Source organism: Salvelinus namaycush, chromosome 3 (assembly GCF_016432855.1).
Source record: "Salvelinus namaycush isolate Seneca chromosome 3, SaNama_1.0, whole genome shotgun sequence".
In the NCBI taxonomy this organism is placed as follows: domain Eukaryota; kingdom Metazoa; phylum Chordata; class Actinopteri; order Salmoniformes; family Salmonidae; genus Salvelinus; species Salvelinus namaycush.
In genome coordinates, this window is record NC_052309.1 from 36793691 (window position 1) to 36818272 (window position 24582).

Here is a 24582-nt window from a genome sequence, read left to right on the forward strand (position 1 = left end):
CACTCCAACAGCAGCAGGATCCTGAAAGCCTACAAACATATACAACTGGCTGATTGCAATAAGCCTAGAAAGGATTACCCTTCAGTCCTGTCACGCCACACAAAAGAACCGACACGCAAGAGCTTTGTCAAGGGGTGCAGCAACACAAAAGCAAAAAAAGAGAGAAGAGCTGCACAGAGGTTTTAGCAGCTCACTAATCACCGTGGCAGCGCAGCGGCTCGAAGCACATCCTGTCTGCTTAAGATGCACATTGCTGCTGTCGGAAAGTGTGCTGCACAGAGCTCCGTAGAAGCAAAGCACACTAATGTCCGTTGTTTTCCTGTCTCAGACACACACTCCCTCTCATTTTCACACTGCTGCAATTACCGGGTGTTACCGGTGAGAGATCACACACAGCCCCATGAGTCAGCACTGCAGTTGGGCAAACATGGCCAAAGCTGAGAGATATTCCCCTCACTACTCTACTGCTCCCAAGTGTTATCCAAAGGAAGTTCAGTGTACACAACACTTCAGTTCCAAAAAATACTGTATCAACCTGAGCAAGTTCAGAATCAACATAGCTGGATGCAAGTTCTCTGCTCAAGCTATTTTTTCTCTCTATCAGCACTGCAATGGTACCAACTCACCATTGTACTAGCAGAGAACAATACCACACAGCATCATATGTCACCACAGTAGGTAGCTCTGGATTTTGGAACACATTTGAAAGCCAGTCTGATAAAACGTGTGTCTATAATGACTGTGTGAGGCTGTAGGCTTCAGGGAGAGGTAGTATGAGAGGTGGAACATACAACAACACTGCCATCTAGTGAGTAGGTCAACCAACTGTTGAGAGGAGAGATTGTGAGATGATGCGATAGGATAATGGCTTAACTATGAAGGAACCTTCAACTGTTGCACACTGTACAATAGCTGTAATGGTGGCTTGTTGTGGGCACATTTGTGTAAATGGCAGTGTCCCTGTAAGATTCAGTAGTACTACACGGTGATAACTTCACTCTAGTACTACTGTTGGAGAAACACAGTATTTCCAGGAGGTATGTATAGACTCACTCTGCGTATACAATGAAAACATGCCCTTAAAGGAGACGATGCATAGACTGCAAACACACAGTCAATGTCTTTCCTTTTACTCTAGGTCCAGTTAAGGGGGTTATTACCTGGCGGTTCGTCCCACTCTGTGGATGTATGTGTTGGCGTCCTCTGGACAGTCAAACTGCAACACCCAGTTCACGGCAGGGAAGTCTACAAAGTGGGAGGAGAAAACGGAATGATTATTGTTCACCACAAGCAACAACCTTTTGGCTCTAGTGTCAGAGCAGTACATATTTATCTCATTTTAGGGTTTGTGTTTGATCCAGCCAGTCTGTAGAGTATCATCTCTGTCCCTATTAACTAGAGAGATCCAGCCAGTCTGTAGAGTATCATCTCTGTCCCTATTAACTAGAGAGATCCAGCCAGTCTGTAGAGTAGCATCTCTGTCCCTATTAACTAGAGAGATCCAGCCAGTCTGTAGAGTAGCATCTCTGTCCCTATTAACTAGAGAGATCCAGCCAGTCTGTAGAGTAGCATCTCTGTCCCTACTGACTAGAGAGATCCAGCCAGTCTGTAGAGTAGCATCTCTGTCCCTACTGACTAGAGAGATCCAGCCAGTCTGTAGAGTAGCATCTCTGTCCCTACTGACTAGAGAGATCCAGCCAGTCTGTAGAGTATCATCTCTGTCCCTATTGACTAGAGAGATCCAGCCAGTCTGTAGAGTATCATCTCTGTCCCTATTGACTAGAGAGATCCAGCCAGTCTGTAGAGTATCATCTCTGTCCCTATTGACTAGAGAGATCCAGCCAGTCTGTAGAGTATCATCTCTGTCCCTATTGACTAGAGAGATCCAGCCAGTCTGTAGAGTATCATCTCTGTCCCTATTAACTAGAGAGATCCAGCCAGTCTGTAGAGTATCATCTCTGTCCCTATTGACTAGAGAGATCCAGCCAGTCTGTAGAGTATCATCTCTGTCCCTATTAACTAGAGAGATCCAGCCAGTCTGTAGAGTAGCATCTCTGTCCCTATTGACTAGAGATATCCAGCCAGTCTGTAGAGTAGCATCTCTGTCCCTATTAACTAGAGAGATCCAGCCAGTCTGTAGAGTAGCATCTCTGTCCCTACTGACTAGAGAGATCCAGCCAGTCTGTAGAGTAGCATCTCTGTCCCTACTGACTAGAGAGATCCAGCCAGTCTGTAGAGTAGCATCTCTGTCCCTTCTGACTAGAGAGATCCAGCCAGTCTGTAGAGTAGGCTGCTGATGTGTTAGTACCTAGGCCTCTGGCTGCAATGTCTGTGGCGAAGAGCACAGCGTTCTTCTTCTTGATGAAGTCATTGTAGACCTCCACCCTCTTCATCTGCTGTTGCTTCCCATGCAGGGCCAGGATGGGCATGCCTGGACGCAGCCGACAGAACACCCGGAACAGGTATTGCACCTACGGAGGGAGAGAGAGGCGTCATGTTTGCAGCCAAGACAACGACTAGACCGTGAAGCGCTAAGCCTAATGGAGGAACGTTTGCAAAAACTAGCGAAGCCTCGCCTCTTTGCAACAGGCGAAGAAGACGATGACTTTCTTCTGCAGGTGGCTCCTGATGAAGGAGAAGAGCATGTTGACTTTCTGGTGCAGCTCACACACAACGTAGTTCTGCTCCAGCGTGGCCGGCGTACTGCATGGGGACACAGAAACATGTAGTCTTTTAATTGGTCTCTTTCAGGTTGTTTGTGTTATACTTCAACTTGTTGCTACTGAGGACAGAGAACTACGGAATTGTGTGCCTTAAAAGAAAGTTTAAAGCTGGGGTTGCATTTGATTGTACAGCAGACCTGGGTTCAAAAAGGCAAGAATTTAAATAATTTCAAAAACTTCAGTTGTGCTTGACTGAACTTGCCTTTTGCAATGAGCCAATAGGAAAGTCCCAAAAGTGCAAACCTCACCCACGGCAACCTGGCACTCCAGGCAGGCTAAAGCAAACTCACAAGTATTTGAATTTTCAAATAGTAGGCTATATCCAAGGCATGTCTGTTGTGCAGTGCTCCTGCTTTGCTCCTAACAGGTTTCAGGTCAAATGTGGTTTAAAACACTGACGTGCACTGAAGAGCCCTGATAAGGCTGCATCAGAGGAAGCAAAGAGTTCTCTTTCATCTCTCCCGTACAACAAAACAGCTTCAACATCGAGGACAAAGCCATAAAAGCATAAACACTAAACCAGCCTATCAGCAAAGACTCATCGAAAAAGAAATGCAGCTGGAGCAAAAAGCAGGAGCATAAAACAAGAGTAATATGACTTTAAAAAAGTGTCAGCTGGTGCCTCTAAACCTGAATTGAAGTTGCTGACATTTAGATAAAAACAGTCTATGTTAACGGTCGACCCAATTAGCATGCGAGCCTGAAAGTGGGAGAGAATCCACCCTATTAAATCAGCACCTGGCTGCACAGTGGCATGTCATTATTTAGTAGTGCTAAAGACTTCAGAGCCTCCATGACAGCACTCGTATTTGTAGCATTTACCGGCCCACTTTTACCTCCCCTGAATTCATACCACATACTGGATGTCAGTTTGTCCAAACACACGACATGACCAAAAGTATGTGGACACCTGCTCGATTAACATCTCATTCCAAAATCATGGGCATTAATATGGAGTTGGTCCCCCCTTTCTTGCTATAACAGCCTCCACTCTTCTGGGAAGGCTTTCCACTAGCTGTTGGAACATTGCTGCGGGGACTCGCTTCCATTCAGCCACGAGCATTAGTGAGGTCGGGCACTGATGTTGGGCGATTAGGTCTGGCTCGAAGTAGGCGGTCCAATTTATCCCGAAAGTGTTCGATGAGGTTGCGGTTAGGTCTCTGTTCAGGCCAGTCAAGTTCTTCCACACCGATCTCGACAAACCATTTCTGTATGGACCTCGATTTGTGCACGGGGGCATTGTCACGCTGAAACAGTAAAATGGCCTTCCCCAAACTGTTGCCACAAATGTGGAAGCACAGAATCGTCTAGAACATCATTCTATGGTGTAAAGTTAAGATTTCCCTTCAGTGGAATTAAGGGACTTAGCCCGGACCATAAAAACAGCCCCAGACCATTATTCCTCCACCAAACTTTACAGTTGGTACTAGGCATTGGGATAGGTAGCGTTCTCCTGGCATCCGCCAAACCCAGATTAGTCCATCGGACTGCCAGATGGTGAGGCGCGATTCATCACTCAAGATAACAATGCCCCAGACAATTTCCAATGCCCCAGAGTTCATTGTAGGCGAGCTTTACACCACTCAAGCGTACACTTGGCATTGAGCATGGTGATCTTAGGCTTGTGTGCGGCTGCTCGGCCATTGAAACCCATTTCATGAAGCTCCCGACGAACAGTTCTTGTGCTGATGTTGCTTCCAGAGGCAGTTTGGAACTCGGTAGTGATGTTGCAACCGAGGACAGGCAATTTTTACGCGTAAGCACTCAGCGATCCCGTTCTGTGAGCTTGTGTGGCCTACCACTTCACAGCTGAGCCGTTGTTGATCCTAGAAGTTTCCACTACACAACAACAGCACTTACAGTTGACTGGGCCAGCAGGGCAGAAATTTGACGAACTGACTTGCTGGAAAGGTGGCATCCTATGACAGTGACTCGTTGAAAGTCACTGAGAGCTTAAATAAGGCCATTCTACTGCCAACATTTGTCTATGGAGATTGCGTGGCTGTGTGATTGATTGTACACAACTGTCAGCAACGGGTGTGGCTGAAATAGCAAAATCCACTAATTTGAAGGGGTGTCCACACACACTATATATACAAAAGTATAAGCAATCAATGTAAGCTCCCTGCAATCGCTGAGTAATAACATTCACATGACCTACCAGTGGCTTAGGAGACTAACTGAAATCCCAACAGAATTCAGACATCACCCTGCACAATCATTTTTAACTGAGATATCATGTTTAATTTCCAGAGTTCATAGAAATCCAAGTGATGTTAACACCAACTGACAGATTTGTAAATGCTAAGAGTCTATAGACACAGGACTATAGTGGCGTTGTTGTTGTGTGTGATATAATAGAGCCCCTACCTGAACTTGGCCTTCTCGTGCACCCAGACGTACTCTGGGTCTTTGAGGCTGAGGCGGGCCAGGTCTTTCACTGACTTGGTCTGTGTGGCTGAGAACAGCAGTGTCTGACGGGTCTTGGGGAGGTTCTCCACTATGGCGTTGATAGTGTCAGCAAAACCCATGTCCAAGATACGATCCGCCTCATCCAAAACTAAAAATAATTAAAATCACATGATGTCAACCACGTCAGAAATCCATCATTTTTACCAACGATCTGACTACAGATCAAAACAAACAGAGCTACTAAAGCAAAGTTGTTTAACATTAACAGTAAGAATGTAAAATGCCCATAAACAACTTTTAGCTCATACCACAGTGAAACTATTTTTATGACGGCCTAGTAGCTAAGGGGTAACTCTGCCGTATGTACCTAGCATGTGCAGATCGGAGGCGTGGAACGCAGCAGTCTCGTCCATGTGCTGGAGCAGGCGTCCTGGCGTGCAGATGATGATGTTGGTGCGGTGGATCTTCTCAGACTCATTTTTCAGGTCCTACAAAAAAAAAACATACCACAGAGATTACACTCTGGAATCCAACATAATAACCGGGCACAAACCTTTCATTTCAAACAACACCAACAGGTGTCAAAACCAACATGAAATGAACTGCCAATACCGGCACTTGAAAGTAAATAAAGTACCTTTCCGCCAATGATGAGGCCGGCAGAGAAATCGTGGTTCTTGCCCACTTTACGGAGTACTTCGAAGGTCTGATAGGCCAGCTCTCGTGTCGGGGAGATGACGAGGGCCCCCAGGCCATCCATGGCTGTCCACTGCTGACGATACAAACACTCCAATACCTGGAAATAACACCAACACGTGTGAACAGCAATGACACATCAATAGCCCCAAATAATGAATGCACACTGCATCTGCCTTCATATCAGCTCGCAATATTGCACAGACATACAGTAGAAAACAATTGGGTACTCACAGGAATGATAAAGGCCAGTGTTTTTCCAGAGCCAGTCTTTGCAGCACCCAGAACATCTTTACCTTGCAACGCAAAGCCAATGGTCTGTCTCTGTATTTCTGTGGGCTGACGATACTGTGCTTCCATCAGACCTGGAGTAAACAACAAAACTGTCAATGGCATAACAATGGCATGTTGGTCCATATTGCATGGCACAGTCAAGGTCATTTCATAACCAATTGATATTTACCTCGCAGGGTATTCTTTGAGATGGGGAAATCTGAAAACCTCTCAGCATCCTTGGCATTTATCTAGATGACAAAGGTGTTAGTTTATCACACACACACACACACCCTGAAGAGTAATATGATGAAATCATTGTCAAGAGAAATAATTTAGCTAGCATTACAATAGAAACGTTATCTAGCCTAGGACATCGTAAAATGTCTTACGGGACAGGAGATTGCTTTGATTAGACTGAAAACGTGATAGCTTATTTGCAGTCCTAGTAGTACCGTTTGTGGCGATACTTTCCATTGCCTGTACAGCATAGCCATGCAGATTTACATAGAAAAAACCTAAACGTCACTTGTCAGTCATCAATATTGAACACAATTATTTGGGCGGCAGGTAGCCAAGTGGTTAGATCGAATCCCCGAGCAGACAAGGTAAAAACATCTGTCGTTCTGCCCCTGAACAAGGCAGTTACGGAGATAGGCCGTAATTGTACATAAGAATTTGTTCCTAACTGACTTGCCTAGTTAAATAAAAATAAATAACTTAAGGAATGTACACAAGACAGAAGTACATGCACGCGATTCATAACATTAGTCTAGCATGTGTTTACATGGATGGTTTTGCGCATGTGATAGAAATTATAACAGTAACGTTACTGGCAGTACATATCTTTGGTAACGTTACTGGCACTCAAAAATCGAGCAAATAATTTCCTGTGGATATTTTACCTCAAATTTCGAACAGCTAAAGGACCAACCGCACAGACAACCACTAAATTGTATTTTACTCAACATTCCGACCTGTGAAGAAACTTGCGTTTTTACAGTGCTTTGTTTCAGACTAATGTCATACCATGAATTGGTATCGGTCTGATTTATTAGGCAATTATCTAGCCATCTAGCCTCGCCCAACTTCGCAGGCTAAAACAAACGTTGCTTACCTCGTTATATTTGTTGACAAGCCTTTGAATACCTTCTTTCTCCACCTGCCATTCAGGTTTCCTTTTCTGTCTTTTCTCTTGTTTAACTCGTGTTTTCGTCTTGTTGTATTTCTTCTTCCATCGCTCGAAGTTCTTCACAGGATCAATAGTGTCGGTTGGGTTTTTCTTTCCCATTTTTTTATTGGAGGACACGTTTGGTCGTTTGCCCTTCTCCATGGTTAAATAAATCAATTCAAGGATGTTTTAAAAATGAATATTTGGTGGTTCAGCTAAACCGCATGTAAACGCTGGCGCACAAGCATGTAGACGCATAAATATGACGTCAACGCAAACCGGAAATTTCCACATGGGACGTAGTTCAACGAAAACTGGGGTTTATTTATTACGCCGGAAACAGTTTACGCCAAACGCTGTTGAATTCCATTTTTTTCTTAAACGGAAGTTGTAGTTCAGTCGTGTCTCTTCAAAAAAAATATGAGTCTGGAATAAATTGAAAGGAACGCAGACTTCACTCCACTTCAGAGCATGGAATAATCAATAATTTATAGATACTATTTGGATTGGAATTACAATGAGTAGAAACCATCAAATGTAAATTTACTACAACTTCCACTGACTAACACAACAGTTTGTCACGCTGATGAGCGTTGAGTAAATTATTTGTTGCAACATTTTTGCAACAGACGAAAAGTGTTTCAACTTAATCAGCATAATGAATACTACCCTAGTTTGTTGAATTTGATAGGAAAGTATAATTTATCGCATAACTAAAATATACATGAACTGATAGATGTACCGGTTGCTCCATGTAGCTACCAGCACTTCAACCATATTCCTGCATTATCAACTAGTAATGTAATTTCTAAGTACACTACAAAATAATTCCAAGCTAGAAACATAAATAGTAAACATTTGGATTATCATGGTTGAAGAGACATGTAGAAATGTCCCATCTGATCTTTTCAGTTCACATAGTGCTCATTCAGAATGCAGTTTCAGGTACAAATAACTTTATGAAATATTGGAGAAAGAAAACAGTTTCATGAAAGGCAATAGCCCTAGCCTTTTGCAGTAATGTGGTAGAGCTTGTCCTCATTGCATTAATGGCTTTGCTGAAAGTAGAAGCGTTATTGCAATTTTAAAACAGCAATTTATATGCCACAGTTATCGTATACAATGGCATATATTGCATTTAAGTTCACAACTAGGCATTAAGATATTAATGAACACTTTTTGCTGTAAAGGAAAGTGCTGCGCATATTCGGGTCATCTGTTGGAATCAAGAGTCTTTGATTTTGCTGAGAGCCACCGCCCGCCTCTCAGTGTTCTGGAACAAAGCTCGGATCAGGCTCTTCATCTCGGAACTACAGAACTCCAGTGCCAGAGGCCCTTTGCCCTCGGCCCACCTTCAGACAGGAAACAAAGACAAGTCAGAGTACTCAGTGGTATACCAATAAAACAACGACAACCACAATTCCAAAAGTGTACACATTTTTTTATTATGATGAAAATGAAATCGCTTTAATGGTGATTTGAGAAGCTCCTTTTTTGTACCTGTCGACTATCTCCTGCAGGTTAGCTCGCAGCACTATGACCAGCTCCTTGAAGGCGATCCACTTTGTCACGTACACGGATACCTCCTCCTGGTACTTCTTGTTCTTGCTCTCCTCAGGCAGAGGAATGAACACCAGGGGTCCTTCTTCGATAATAGTCTGACAGAGGATGTGTAGGTGCTCCCCATCTTCAGTGGAGATGTCCTAGAGGAGCAAATTGCATAGAAACCATAGGATGAGGGAGACCACTCATTCAACCAAGATGAACAATATGTGCCCTCTGTAAAATCATGGTGAAAACAAGCCACATTATCAAATAAGAACCTGCCCTCACCTCCAGCGTCATGATTTTGGCAATCAGCTCTGAGATGGCAGTGTTGAGTAGAGTCCCCATGGCTTTACAGTATATGTTGACTGGTAGAACGTCTTGCCAGACTGTGCCCAGCCTCTTCAGCTGATGGATGACCTGCAAATGAAACAAGTCATTTTCAGTGATGGAACAGTGACCACATCCTGTAAGAATTGTAACTGTGCATTTGATACAAGCCAAGCATTTCTAACTTTTGATCTGAAGCTTAAAGGGAGAATTCAGCCAAAAGTTGTTAGGGGCAAATTCCTCTTACCTTGAGTTGTCTTGTAGGCCAGTAGTGACAACATCCACAATAATCCGTTGTTTACTTTTGCCACAGGCATGAGTTAGTATAATTAGCATTGTCCCAACAATTGATGGCCTCCTGCTATGCTAATCATGCTTCCTTCAAAGTTTGACCAAAACATACATTTCCCCTGAACTATCCCTTTAACTGATGCTTAACTCACCATTCTAGAATGTCTGGCTGATAGTTGCCATTTGAGACAACTTCTTTGAAAATACTGGAGATCTAATGCCATATTTGTGGCTACAGTCATCATATGGACAATTGTAGATCTCTTTCAGCTATATTGCTGGTTCACTTGAACACCGACCTGCCTGACGGCCTTGCTGGCTGCGGAGTAGTTCTCCTCGTCATCCAGGTTGGAGAAGTTGCGTGCAGTGGAGAGACGCTCCAGCATCTCTGCTCTCTGGACATTCAGCTGGGCCAGGAAGCACTGAGCGCCTGGGGAACACAGCTAGAGTCAGATAGCTAGAAATGTACATTCTCCTTTCACCAAAACCGGAGTTGGGATGTCTCAAATCTCCCTGGTCTCATCATCCTTTTTGGAAATAAAAACAACAGCAGTTCAACCACCACAAAAGCCCATCAAGAGTGTAGCCATTCTAATGCTGGGCAAGCCATGGGACACGCTCATTCTCTTACCCAGTTTCCTGAAGCCGGGCACCAGGTCCACGAAGGTGGCAGCGCCTTCGCTGAGGGGGTCAGGCAGGTGTGGCCTGAACTGGTGCCCGAGGGTGAGCAGGTGGTGGGCGATGTACATGCAGTTGTTGTGCTGGATGGCTGCCAGGTTGGGGAACTTGAGTAGGTTCCCTCTGGAGAGCAGAGACACAGAGAGAAGTCAGTGAGACAGACGGTCTCGGGGGGGAAATGCTAATATAGTAGAAATTAACTGAATATACTCACTTATGGTATGTAGGCACAACATCATAGAACAGCTGGAATATATTCCGCACCGTGAAGAACAGTTGGGTAGCACTTCGAGGGACAAATGAGGGGGGAAAAAAGTAAAGTGTCATCTTCGCAAAACTAAAAACTTCAGGGAAACACTGGGCCAAAGCTGAAGAGTTAATATTATGTCATCATGTGCAGTGGGTAACATGAGAGCGTACCATTGGCTAGAGCTGCCCACGGCCTCGGACAGCGTGTGCAGGGCCAGCTCCATCAGCTGCTGCACCGACTCGCTGATGCGACACACAGGCAGGCACAGAGTCAGTGCACCCAGCTGCTTCTCGTTCTCCAACTGGGGCGCCTCAAGCTTCTTGGCCTTCTGCTTGCCCTTGTTGTCTCCAGAGCCTGGGCTGGGCAGCTTGGGGACCGAGAGCTTAGAATCTGGTGTGATCTGTTGGCAGGAAGTGATGTTAGAAGTACAGTCAAGTCCATCCTCTGTGCATTTACCTGCAGTGCAAGATGCAAAGCAGTTCACCTGTCCTAGTTGTGTTTATTTTCTCTGGGTATCTGTAGGTTCTGATTTAGTGCATAAATTCACATGTTGCAGTGGCAAGAAACCACATACTGTACATCGGGAGTCATCTGTGTGGCTATTGACTGTGTACCTAATAAATAGAAACCACACAGATAAGACCATGGATAGACTGTAGGAGAACATCACACACTTTGACGGTGTTGTGCATCTCAGAAGTCATCAGCTTGCGTGCCGCCACAATCACGTCTTTGCATTTCTTGCTGGCAAAGTGGCAGTTGATGTCCCGGGCGTACTTGAGCAGCTCGGTGGCATCTCCTCTGAGGTACTGCATCTCCTTCAGGGACTTCTCAAACTCCTCAGTCTCTTTGATCACCTGGGGGTGAGAAAGTACAGGGTGGTATGAATGACAAAATGAAAAGTGTCCTTTCTAGCACGTCTTTGCAGCTAATGTTCTTTACATAGTCTATATCAAGTTATTCATTTGAAAAATATAGTTATTTGTATCTCTTTGATAAAACCAACAGGAACAAACTGCATTGCTTCATCAATTCTGACCTTTTACATGGCAAAATGCAAAGATTGTCTAATTTGTCACATATCTGCTGACGAGGGGAAAAAAGTTTGTTGACGTGTGGCTTGATTGAACCATTTTATGCAGTAAATGTGGAGATTGGTTGAAATGGCAAGCCCTCTTTTTGTACTGCTGTAATGGGTTAGTTTTATGTAATAATATTGCGAGGATTTTGCTATTTTATGTGGAAAGTGTGGTCATTGGTCAAATTTACAAGCCTTTGCATAATATGCGGGGAATTGTTGATTTTGCTAGAAAAATTCTGATCTCAGAATCCTGGAGACTGATAAGGGTCTATTCGGAGTACTTGGTTAGCCTTTGATACATACCACACTGTACTGTTCAAGCTGACTGCTATTGGTTGGGATGGAGTGCAGGAGGCACTCATGGATGATGCAGTGAGACATCTCCTGCCATACCAGGTCTCCCAGTATGACAGACACTTTTCTCTCGCCAACTGATACATCTGCAACGGATACGTCTGCAAAGCAAAACAAAAGAGACGCATCGTTATAGTGCCAATGGCACGGCTCTAAAATGGCGGCTGGCATATCAACTCGTTTCATATTTGCTGTGACCAAAGGATATTCTTTTGTTAAATTGAAACTCAATAATCCTTCTAAACAAGAGACCATGGGCCAGTTTCCCAGATACAGATTAAGCCTAGTCTTGGGACTAAAAAGCATGACCAATGGAGATTCTCCATTGAAATACTGTAGCTTTTTAGTCTCGGACTAGGCTTAATCTGTGTGTGGGAAACCAGGAGTGCCTACCTAGCAGGTGTGTGTGTAGGGTCTTGAGTACCACCAGGACTTTGGTGTAGACCTGCGAGGGACTTGGGTGCTCCTCGGAGGTCTCGGCACACTGGAGAGAGAGTATGGTGCCCTCGCCTTGCTGCTCAGACACCTCCACATTCAGAGAGGGGTACGTGATCAGGGGCTTCAGCAGGTACTTCAGCAGCACCTGGCCTAGAGCGGAGAGAGGCTGGCTGTCTCATGATGGACTAACAGGATGCTATGGAAGCAGCCTCACAGTGTATGTACAGAACAGAGGCGGTCCACATTATTAAAACTCAATAGTCCGATTAATACAAACAGAAAATAATCCTTATTCAAATAATAGGGGGTATTTCACAAGGTGGTTTCAACTTCAATAAAATGTGGTCAGCTTTACAGTAAAAAAATTGATTGGCCACTGGGTCTTACTGAAGAGTTTGATCTTGTGTTGAAGTTCCCCTTGGATGGCCAGGGCCTGGAGGACACAGGAAAGCAAAGGGGGAGGGCTCTGCTGGGGCTCCTTGGTCCCGCCTAGGGTCAGCTGGAGCTCCATCTTCAGGAACGACTTCATCCCCGTCGACTCTGAGGACAGATGGACACACAATCAGTGTCTGTGGTGGCATAACACGGTACCACTGTTCACCTGAGTTAACATGAATCAAGCAGGGCTGGGAATTGCCAGGGACCTCAAGACACGATATTATCCCAATAGTTAGGTGCCGATACGATATGTATTTCGATTCGATATTGTGATTTTATTGTGATTCGATGTTCCAAACATATTGCTCACCATATGTCTACTGTATAGGGACAAGAGAGCCATGAGAAACCAGTTTTGATCAGTCATGGAAATAAATGACTGGCTTCTTATTTAAAAAGAAGATGGAGAACAAGCTATGCAGGTACAGCCAACTAACGAAAAAATTATATTGGATATTGTCGAAACGATACTATATAATCGCATATAATCACATCGCATGGTCAATAAATTAAGCCGTGTGCTTAAGAGGCCAAGCATCAGACCAGCCCCCCCCCCCCCACAATGCCTGGAAGAGTCTTTTTTACCTTTGGAAGGAGGCAGTTTCCAGACAGCCAGTCTCTTCCACTCATCCCCCAGATGGTAGATGAGGTTCTCCCTCTGGACAGTGAGCTCTGAGCTGAGGGCTCTCAGCAGGGGCAGCTCAGAGCCTTTCCATGCCTTCAGAGCGTCTGCACTGTGCCGGGCCTTTTCTAACTGCTTGGCCGAAATGACATAATTCTTCTCCAGTAGGGCTTTGTGAAACTCCTCCATTGCAATGTGAAACTAAATCGACAACAGAAAAACATGTAAATATGCTTTGACATTTACCAATATTATTGATGATCATCCCAAATTCGTGTCTCGGGCCAGGTACACAAGGACAGAACCCAAGTGCTAAATCTGTGCATTATTATAAATAACATTCAGTTTAAACAGGGCCATGTGTAGATATCAGTGGGGACCAGGTTAGAGTTACAGTTGGGAGGGATGTAGGCTACCTCTTCTAGGTGCCTGAGCATGGAAATGACAGTAGTGTTTCTCTCCAGCTGCTGCTTCAGCTTGGCATGTTCAGTCACAGCTGTATGTAGATTATTCTGCACCTGTATACACACACACACAGTCAACAGTAGATCTCTGCCAACTGTCAATCAAATAAACACCTCCAAAAACACAAGGCGAACCATGACCATGACACAATGACCCATGAGTAGTTAGTGAAGCTTACCTCTGTCTCAATGCAGCTTTTGAGGATGTCAATTTCTTTAGAGACCTCTTCGGCCTGTCCCATAAGTGCCTCTGCCCCCTGCATGCTAGGTAGGAACTCATTGTACCTCTTGTTAATAATGTCACATACCTCTTCCTATGGGAGAAACGCAGATGGTGAGATTGAGGGAAAGAATCAAAGCGTAAGGCAAAGACGAGAAGAGTCAAAGCTATACAACATTGCATAAATATACCCCTGGTAAAAAGAGGCACAATACATTATTTTTCCATTTGGGCAGAGTACGTAGGCACGACCATGACATGTCATTCAACACTGAACAGTGGTGTCTAGGTAGAATGGTCACAAGTGATCAAAAGTTGTATAATGTGCAAGAGTAAACTAGTAACCTAGCTTCTTACTAAGCTAACTTGTTCAGAACACAGGCGCTAGCATAGCTAGCTAGGTAGGTACAGCTACTTCTGACATGATCCTCATCTGTAACGTTATAGCTACTAGTTTGTAGCTAGCTAGTAACTTTAGTGTAGTCAACTAGACGTGTGTCGTGAACAACATTAGCGTGAGCAACAGTGGAATCGGTGGTTCGCCTTCAAAATAAAAGCTGGTGTTGAGGATATATTGGCACGGGTGTTACGCTCGAGACAAATAATGATTTACATTTTCATTAAAATTATTTTGATTAATTTATCCATAATATTTAATCTTTCCACAAGATATAGTCCCGACACAAATCTAGGGTTGCTACCCAAGCCGGCTGGTCGTTGGTTCTTTCAGTTCGGTTGCCAGAGACATGACCCAGTCTTTTTCTTCTGTATCTATGGATGCGACCCAGTTGTTCGTTCTAAATGTTCCATTGCCATACTTGCTGCCAACATTCTTATCCCACCTTGCTTGCTAGCTAGCCAACTACGACTAACTTACAGTCACGTCAAAACAGTGCAGCCCGAATAACAGCAAAGTAGCTGTACTTGCGTTTGTTAAAAGCTGTTTTCTATTGACATTTATTTTGATATATCCATAACAATGAGCTAATGATGCCCGATTTCGCCTGGCAAAGAAAATGTGCTCTCTCGTCAGGACAGTGTTGTTCAGAGGATCTGTCTAGCCAACACAATCACTTCAAACTGAAGTTGGAAAGACAGCAAACTAGCTGCATTTAAATGTGTTTGTATTGTAATGAAACAGGCAGGGAGCAGGCCTCGAACCCTCGACCTTCTAGCCCAAAGTCCAGCGAGCTATCGACTGTGCCCCAAAAGCATGCTCAAGCTGCAGAGTCGATATCCGCGTTTATAAACCCAGGGTCGTTACAGTATATATCCCTAAAAAAATTGCCAGCTGATTCATGATTTCAACGCTGAGAAAAGCTGCCTGTCTGTCTCGTCCGGACACGTTCATTACTATGGGACAGCTGGAGATCGAATTTCAATATTGAAACAATGTTGCAAATGTCAGAGACTGACAGCAAGGTTTATATAAATCTCCGCTATTGAAAATCAAATGCTAGTCTAAAAGAAATGGGAGATAATGTCTAGATGCTTTCTATAGTGGAGATCAAGTTCATAAATTGCCTGGCTGGGCTGATGAGACAACGCATTGCCCAGTGAGATGGAAGAGAGTAAAAAAATGTCATAGTTTTAGCTGGTGGTAACTTGTGGAATAGACACTGGATGGAATGCAGTTATAATCAATCAGCATCCAGTATTAGACCCACCGTTGTATAATGCTAAACAAGTAGGGTTTGGCTTGGTTATTCAAATGGTCGTTAGTTCGATTACTTTAGTGTATACATTTTTTGGAAGGAAAAACAATAGGACTATTTTAACAATTTAGCTTTGTCTAAAATGAAATAAAAGTATATATGTGACATTGCTACATAACCTACAAGAATAGGCCATGACGTACCACATTCTAATAAAACAGTTTGACAGTTTTTATGAGTACAACTCAACAAGCGTGTGCCTTGTTGTTATTGTCGGTCAATCATAGTGGTGAGGTTGGATATTTAATTTTAGTAGTAAATAGAGAGAGAAAAAATATGGGTTTAAGTTGGCTGACGGAGTAGGCTACAATTATCCACCAACAGGTAGGCTGTTTTTTAATATGAATGGAGTTGTTGTAGACAAGGACGGGGAATGCAGCAAAATAGCCTCAATTAGCTAGCCTTGCTACGTTAGCTGGATAACTTAGCTAGCTACTGCTCTGCATTTCAGGAATCAAAGTAGCAAGTAACCCTGGTGCACTGTTAAATTATTTACCCATTTAAACAATTTGTTTTTGGATGAAAGCTGTTTTTGTAATGCCCTCAATGGCTTTCATGTGTTTCAAACATGAGCTTGTCCGAGGTGTGATTCCTCGACTCTTTGCCCGTCGAGTCCCGGTGTCAACTCCCATTTCTGTGTGTCAAGCTTCTGTATTTTTGCAACGGAGGTAACTAGTTGCCATAGTCTACTTCGAGTGGGTGGCTGTTGATGTCCTAGGTCAGGGTTCTCCAACCCTGTTCATGAGAGCTACCTTCCTGTAGGTTTTTTGCTCCAACCCGTTGTAACTAACCTGATTCAGTTTATCAACCAGCTAATTTTTGAATCAGATGAGCTAGATTATGGTTGGAGTGAAAACCTACATGATGGTAGTTATCCACGAACAGGGTTGGAGAGCCCTGTCCTAGGCAAATAATCAAAGCAAGGCATCCGCTAAACGTTTTGGAAATGACAAATACACTTTCTCATCCACAAAACGCATCTCAAGTGCAAATATGGTTCAGCAGCATTGTTATTAGGAAGGACCTACCATGTATCGATAAAATAGTGATTATGATCACACTTCAATTTAAATATTATGGGGACACCTATACATTTGGCAGCCAATTACGAGTTACCAGTGTAGTCTAGAGAGGACATTGAAATATATTCACGCATACAATAAAACCCAGGCTTCTGTCATAAGAGTCAATCCAACTTGAAAAAATTAATGACGGGGCAGTTTGGAAAAACTGAATCCTGTGTGAATCGTCCTCTGGAATAACACACATATTTGGATAACAATTACAAAACCAACCTCTCTAGTAATAGCCTACCCATCTGAATAGGGCTATAATATGGCAAATAATAGGCTTATCTGCGTAGAAAAATATTATAGTTCCTACACATCACCTATAGTCAAAATAGGCCTTTTATAGGCTAAGTTAATGAGCAACATCGTGCTCATGTCAGTACTCTAAAACGCAAACGTAGTCTTACGAGTAGGATTCTGCAATAATGACGTGGAGTGTATATGTGTGCGCATTCATTTTAGCGTGTTTTGGGAGTCGAGCAGGAGTTGACAGCAACCACAGTAGTCGGAGTTGACTGTGCACGACTACGGAAGTGTTGGACTGGATGACAGTTTCTATCCATTGCAGCGCTGCGATTGGTTTCCAAATATTCTGGGGCGGGGCTTAGCGAAGGGTCAATTGTGGCATGATTCGATTATTTTTATACGTTTGCATCGGTTTCAATGGGGACTTTTATTTTGAAGACAACCCGCCGATTCCAGAATTTCCACTATGTTGTTCGCGCTAATGTAATGTTGTTCACCACACAATGGGACACCTAGCTGCCACCAATAAGGCTGTTGGCATCTAGCTAACGATAGTTAGCAATTGGCTAGCAGCTAACGTTAGTTAGCTAGGCTAACATTAGTTACTTAAGACAGCCAATCGGGGTAGTTAGCTAGATGAGGCTAGCTAGCATAGCAATTTAGCAAGACTGTTTCGAACGATGAAACCAAAAGTTTTAAACGAGTTCGAACGATAAAATCACATGTTATATACAATGAGCTAGATAGCTTTGTGTTAAAGTTAGCCGAATGTTTTGATTATTTCGCGGGCTAGGTAACGTTAGCTAAATCGCTTGCTTACCTTAGTTTCTTCAACTTTCCGTGACAGCTTGCTTATTTTACCATTGAGATCTTCTTTTTCAAGTTTACCAGAACTAGCAAGGACTTCTGTCACGAAAGATGCCATAGTTGGAGAACAGCTGGCTGGCTTGCACCAAAATCCTTCAGGGCTGTGTGCAGGTTGAAGAAGCCCGCTCACAATAACCAATCAAATCTGCGTTCCACTTCGTTATACGCCCAGCCTAGACGAGGGTTTCCCAAACTCGGTCCTGTCCTGTTGTCCCCCCCCCCAGGATTCACGTTTTTTTTGCCCTAGCACTCCACAGCCGACTGAAATAACCAACTCATTATCAAGCTTTGATTATTTATTTTTTTCAATTGGGGGGGGGGTGTAAAGGCTGTTCTGAGGGCAAAAAGGGCTTAGTAGAATGCACAAGGTGCAATTTCGAAATTGGGTAGTGCATCTTCAGTTTTCCTGTTGTCATGTTAGTCATTACATACCCATCTATAACTTGTCAGAAATGTCCAGATCAACTAGCCCATGTCAGCGAATGTTTTTTTTTAACCTAGGTTTTGTTGTAATGTTTGATTTACTCGAATACACAGACATGGCAAAATTTATAGAATTGCAAGAAAATGAGCTTTAAAACTGCAAAAATGTCTCCAACAAGAGGGATGTGAACAGTTTGTGTCATGAACAGTGCTTGTGCCCATAGAAATACACACGCACGAGATTCCTCAATGCTGGAAGGGGGGCCTGAGTGAAGAAGTTTAGGAACCCCTTGTCTAGACTAGGGCAGAAATATTTCCAAAACTTCAACTACCAAATAATGCTTCCCCTTATGTGAAAGGACTAATATCATGACTTGAGAGTGGAAATGCATTTTGAGTAGAAGTTATACTGAACCAAAAAAGCAATACTGAACAATACCATGGTCCATAGCATGTCAAGTTACAGTATGTACAGTAACATTTACCTTTATTTAACTAGGCAAGTCAGTTAAGAACAAATTCTTATTTTTAATGACGGCCTAGGAACTTGTTCAGGGGCAGAACAACAGATTTTTACCTTGTCAGCTCGGGGATTTGATCTGGCAACCTATCAGTTACTAGTCCAACGCTCGAACCACTAGGCTACCTGCCGCCCCAACATCATGGTATTGTTCAGTTATTTGTTGGTAAGACAACTGACAATGTTGCTACGTGCAACAAAAATAGGAAATTGGAGGGCTGCTGGTCTGATCCCAGCTATGAATCACTACTGTTGTGCCCTTGAGCAAGGCAAAATGGCTGTCCATCCAGAGGCCATCTCCAAGGCAAATGGCTCTCCAACCAGGGGTGCTGCACCATGACTGACTGACCCTGTGCATGTCGGGACTGGGAGTGTTAGAAAAAAAGAGTATGTTCGAATCAAATTGACAATAAATGATCTATTCTAATCTATTGATAAATCAGCAACTACAGTAGATAATTGGAGTAGAGTTGTACTCTCAAAGGGAGGGCCATTTATGTGATAAAAGCAGCGTTTGGCGTATTTCACAACTTTTTCTTGGATATACAGAGCTGGAACCTATTATAAACTATAAATCACGAGTCCCTTTATGTGAAAGGACAAAAATCCAAGTTTAATGTGTCAAAAGGCAACCATATTTGAAAACTCTGTGGGAGAACACATTTCAAGGCACTGTATAGGACTGATATGTGTAATGCATTTGCATCAAGGATAGAGTACATATAATATAGAAACAGATTAACGACACTGACATCCTTCAAATGTATCACATTTTGAATCATAATGGCCATATCACTACATCATCATGCATTCATAATCACCATGAAAATACACTTGACTACAAATAAGGAACACAATATTTGTGCAGTACTTAGCACATTGTGATTTAAAACAAACAGACTGAAGATGTAACAAGCATTCAAAACAACAAAACTGACAAAAACAAGAGGGGAGCAGGAGCAACCCCTGTAGTGATTGGCGCCATAATTCTATGATTTAGGAGGTAGCAGTTAACACATAACTACAACTATCCATTATAAACCATAAACTAGACACACAGATAAATAAACAGTATTGTAAACTAACAAAGCATGGAGTCATGGCTGCATACTCATTTCTACACTTAACCAGGATTGGATAACTTCTTTGTAAATCACCCACATGAATGCTGTCACTCAACAAAGTTCAAATTCTGGTTAAGGGTGTACAGTGTATTCGGAAATTATTCAGACCCCTTCCCTTTTTCTACATTTTGTTACGTTATAGCATTATTCTAAAATTGATTAAATAAAAAGAAATCATCCATCTACACACAATACCCCATGACAGAGCGAAAACAGGTTTTTAGAAATTTTTGCAAATGTATTAAAAATAAAACACAACTATTCAGACCCTTTGCTATGAGACTCGAAATTGAGCTCAGGTGCATCCTGTTTCCATTGATCATCCTTGAGATGTTTCTATAACTTGGTTGGAGTCCACCCGCGACATGATTTGTAAAGGCACACACCTGTCTATATAAGTTCCCACAGTTGACATTGCATGTCAGAGCAAAAACCAAGCCATGAAATCAAAGGAATTGTGCGTAGAGCTCCGAGACAGGATTGTGTCGAAGGCACAGATCTAGGGAAGGGTACCAAAACCTTTCTGCAGCATTGAAGGTCCCCAAGAACACAGTGGCCTCCATCATTCTTAAAGTTAAGAATTGGATAACACCAATACTCTTCCTGGAGCTGGCCGCCCGGCCAAACTGAGCAATCAGGGGAGAAGGGCCTTGAAAACCAAGATTAAACTCTTTGGCCTGAATGCCAAGCGTCACGTCTGGAAGAAACATGGCACCATCCCTACAGTGAAGCATGGTGGTGGCAGCATTATGCTGTGGGGATGTTTTTCAGCAGCAGGGACTGGGAGACTAGTCAGGATCGAGGGAAAGATGAACGGTGCAAAGTACAGAGAGATCATTGATGAAAACCTGCTCCATACCTCTCAGGACCTCAGACTGGGGTGAAGGTTCACCTTCCAACAGGACAACGACCCTAAGCACACAGCCAAGACAACTCAGGAGTGGCTTCGGGACAAGTCTCTGAATGTCCTTGAGTGGCCCAGCTAGAGCCCGAACTTGAACCCGATCGAACATCTCTGGAGATACCTGAAAATAGCTATGCTGCGACGCTCTCCATCCAACCTGACAGAGCTTGAGAGGATCCGCAGAGAAAAATGAGAGGATCCGCAGAGAAAAATGGGAGAAACTCCCCAAATACAGGTGTGCCAAGCTTGTAGCGTCATACCCAAGAAGACTCTAGGCTGTAATCTTTTGGCTACTTCAACAAAGTACTGAGTAAAGGGTCTGAATACTTATGTAAATGTGATATTTACAAATTTACCCAAAAAACTTTTGCTTTGTCATTATGGGGTAGTGTGTGTAGATTGAGGGAAAACATTTTAAAAATAAATTTTAGAATAAGGCTGTTACGTAACAAAATGTGGAAAAAGTCAAGGGGTCTGAATACTTTCCGAACGCACTGTAGATTAGCATGTCAATGTGTAATTCTTGGAGAATGTTTGTCCACAATATTAGAGACAACAGGAAAGTTCATTTTAAGGAGGGAAACCTAGGCATTCACAAGTATGGGCCTTGAAATTCCATTAATACAAGGGCTGTTTGCTCAGTGTGTATAGTCCTGATCTAAAATAGGACCTCGTCTTCTTTTTCATCACTCTTCTCTTTAGCACTAAGGGTGAGGGTATGTACTGGGAAGGTTTTATCAAATACACTATGGTCCACCCGGTAAGACCCTTTTTCCAGAGACATGCAGGATTCAAATCTGTGGCCCCACAGAATCTCCTCCTCAGTATAGGAGGTTCTGGCTTGGCATGTCATACCTACAACACAAAGGAGACAGCACAGCAAGGCAATTATGAAACGTTTAATCTTTACACATCTAGCTCTTATGCTACAGTCACAGACATGAAGACATTAAAACTTGTTCAAATGATTTTAGATATCACATTCTAACATTCAAAGCCAACCAACCTGATGCCTCCACGATTCCCTCCAGAATGATGATGATCTCAAATCTCTCCCTTGTCAGACGCTCAGCCCCTATTTCCCAGAAGGGACTGCTTTCATTGATGACATGGGTGATGGTCTGAGGCTCGACCAACAGAAGCCTGTCTCCTCCGGTATCGTAGCCCAGGTTGATCTCGGACTGCTCCAGCGGTATGAACTCCCCTTCCTTGGTCTGTCTGGACTTAATAAGCTTGGCTCGAATCTTGGCGTCCACCATGTGACTCGCCCTCAGGTCTCCAATGCGGAAGAGAAGGCAGAGTTTCTCATCACGCTCCGATATGACACAGTGTTTGCTGAAGATCAGAGTCTGGGCCCTTTTCTGAGGCCTGGAGATTTTGACGAACATGCAGCCGACCATGAGGGCGTCAATGATTGAGCCAATGATAGACTGGGCCATGAGGAGAACCACTCCCTCCATGCAGTTGGCCGTCACCAATCTGGAGCCGTAGCCAATGGTCCTCTGGCTCTCCACCGACAGAAGCAGGGCGGAGATGAAACTGTCCACGTTCTCGAAGCACGGCTGCCATTGCGGGTCGTGGACGTGGGCCACGTCGTCCCGCAGCCAGGCGTCTAGGAAATAGATCTCTGCGAAGGCCACCCACGTAACAATGTAGCACATGGTAAAGACAAAGAGGAACCAGCGGTACTTCAGGTCCACCAGAGTGGTGAAGATGTCCGAGAGGAAACGGCTCTTGTCCTCGATGGGGCCCAGGTTCACTTGGCACTTCCCGTCTTTGGTGACGTAGCGTTGACGCTGCTTGTTGGCGGTACCGTAATTTGACCTCCCTTCACCTAGAAGTTTGCAGCGCGGCTTGTGGGGCTTGTTCTCACCACTTGTGCCTTGGTTGGGGCTATGGGTGCTATCAAAGGGGCCATCAGAAGGAGCGCCTGAGTACCACCTGGAGCTGAAGCGCTTGAGGTGGCGTCTGCGGTGAGCATGGTGAGCAGTGGCAGGCTCCTCTGGCTCCTCAGTGGGAATGATGTACTGGCCGGTGTCTACCTCCCGGCTGATCAATCCTGCAACAACCCTATGGGGGGCTGGGCTCTTGGGATGTGACTGGGGGGATGCAGAGGGGACTGGGTGGGGTGGGAGAGCTGGGATGTTATTTGTGCTGGGGAAGAGAGAGGCTCTTCTGGAGTGGAGCATCTTCACGGCCATGTTGGTTTTTGCTACAACCTAAAAACAAATATACATATACTGTATATTAATTGACTGACTCGTACATTACATACATGATCTACAATGTATTTGTGATGGAAACAGAGTGTCCAGTGTACACACAACCCACTGAACAATATCCCAAAACACAAATGAACGAAATTGACTCTGCAATAGGTACCTTCTTTGGATATGGGGTAAAGCGCGTTGACTCTGGGGGTGGTCTAGGGAGATATGCCAGGAGATGTCTGGCTGTGAGAACCTTTGCTGGGGGAATGGAGTTCCTGCGAGGGGCAATTCTCATAGGACTCCTGTAGTCTCCATTATGGGGCTCGTGTAATGTCACCCTGCTGCACATCATGGTGGAAACCATCACAGAGACTACTGTAGATTCCTGTGCTCTGTGTGGCAGCTGAGCTGCCGAGGGCTCAAGAAGTTGATTTCGTGTTCCTGTTGAAGCAATAGAATCTGATTGAGAGGTGTCACACAAATAACCACCACTACAGAGGAAAGAGGAGACTAAATTAAACTCTTCCACCAGGCAATACTGGTTGAACTTACCTCCTTCTGTCCTGATAATTTACAGTCATACGCTGTATGTCAAAGTTGAGGAATTGCTAGAACGTTAAATCCAGCTGTGGGTCAGTGGGTGTATGACAGATCTCTGATACGGAGGGACTTCTTCCACCAGATGGTTACCTCTCCCTCAGTATAATTTCTTACATCATTCCTCCCCCTCTCATCCCACCCCGATGACCTTTCAGATCATTCTAATGTGACGTGCGTTGTGTGATATCATCGGTCTCTGCTGGATCTAATTAAACATCCAGGATTATGACTAATCCCTTTAAATTAATCTGGGAACAACCAAGTAGCATGGTGATGGATTTTGAGGAGATTACGGTCTTACTCTTAGTTACGAGGGTTTAGGTAATTGTTTTTCCCCAGATGTGGTCAAATAAACCCTGGGCAAGTCTCTATTATTTCTTGTGGTCACTGTTACTGTTTGTGTTGTCACTCTCTCCTCTACTGGTCCGCCAAACAGCTCGTAGCAGCAGACGTGCTGCGCTGCGTGTAGGATTTTGGAACACGTCAATATCGACTCTGACTCCAGAATGCAGTAGACCATGAACTGCCCAAGGCATTGTAATCAACAGCGCAAATTAAGGCTTGCACTCCAAATGATGTAGAGGAAAATCTAGAGATGTATAATAAACCCTTATCTGTAGAATAGTTGAGATGCTACATTTATGATGTGTCGCTAACATCTTCTTCATAAGTGTTGATTTTACACGGATGGGGCTTCACCAATTCTGAGATGTGTGGCCCATTACTAAAAGTTACATAATACTGTAAAAAAAAAAATAACTTTGCTTTTTTTAGTTGTAACCTTACAACAACCTCCATATAACCAGACCAACACGAGAAGGAATTAGCTAGAACAACCAGGGAAACTATAAAAATACAAACAGAGGAGGAAAGTAGAGGATGGAGGTATGTATGTCTGTACATTAAGGAGAGTCATC

The 24582-nt window shown here is 43.8% G+C and overlaps 3 protein-coding genes across 4 annotated transcripts in view; all 3 read right to left on the bottom strand.

The window, feature by feature from the left end:
* The window catches only part of ddx10 (DEAD (Asp-Glu-Ala-Asp) box polypeptide 10), a 72911-nt gene extending 65380 nt beyond the window's left edge, over positions 1–7531 (bottom strand). For both annotated transcript variants that reach the window (XM_038976794.1, XM_038976784.1), the window contains exons 1-9: positions 7222–7531; positions 6295–6355; positions 6066–6196; positions 5773–5931; positions 5503–5623; positions 5094–5283; positions 2577–2703; positions 2309–2471; positions 1161–1245 (exon numbers count right to left, since the gene is read on the bottom strand). In XM_038976794.1, the coding sequence (XP_038832722.1) occupies positions 1161–1245; positions 2309–2471; positions 2577–2703; positions 5094–5283; positions 5503–5623; positions 5773–5931; positions 6066–6196; positions 6295–6355; positions 7222–7437 (1253 nt within the window). In that variant the 5' untranslated portion in view covers positions 7438–7531. The remainder of the gene's footprint in view (positions 1–1160; positions 1246–2308; positions 2472–2576; positions 2704–5093; positions 5284–5502; positions 5624–5772; positions 5932–6065; positions 6197–6294; positions 6356–7221) is intronic.
* A 207-nt stretch (positions 7532–7738) lies between these two features.
* On the bottom strand, positions 7739–18009 carry zw10 (zw10 kinetochore protein). The gene is made up of 15 exons (XM_038976810.1): positions 17838–18009; positions 13946–14080; positions 13719–13820; positions 13266–13503; positions 12630–12782; positions 12198–12392; positions 11754–11905; positions 11044–11226; positions 10540–10769; positions 10334–10405; positions 10073–10242; positions 9741–9871; positions 9109–9240; positions 8776–8978; positions 7739–8627 (listed from the first exon to the last, which is right to left on the bottom strand). Exons 1-15 carry the CDS (start codon positions 17940–17942, stop codon positions 8501–8503), a joined length of 2328 nt encoding a protein of 775 aa, XP_038832738.1. The 5' UTR covers positions 17943–18009; the 3' UTR covers positions 7739–8500.
* A 3504-nt stretch (positions 18010–21513) lies between these two features.
* On the bottom strand, positions 21514–24185 carry LOC120043863 (G protein-activated inward rectifier potassium channel 4-like). Its single transcript, XM_038988467.1, has 3 exons — positions 24075–24185; positions 21862–22651; positions 21514–21710 (listed from the first exon to the last, which is right to left on the bottom strand). Exons 1-3 carry the CDS (start codon positions 24183–24185, stop codon positions 21514–21516), a joined length of 1098 nt encoding a protein of 365 aa, XP_038844395.1.
* Positions 24186–24582: the final 397 nt, after the last annotated feature.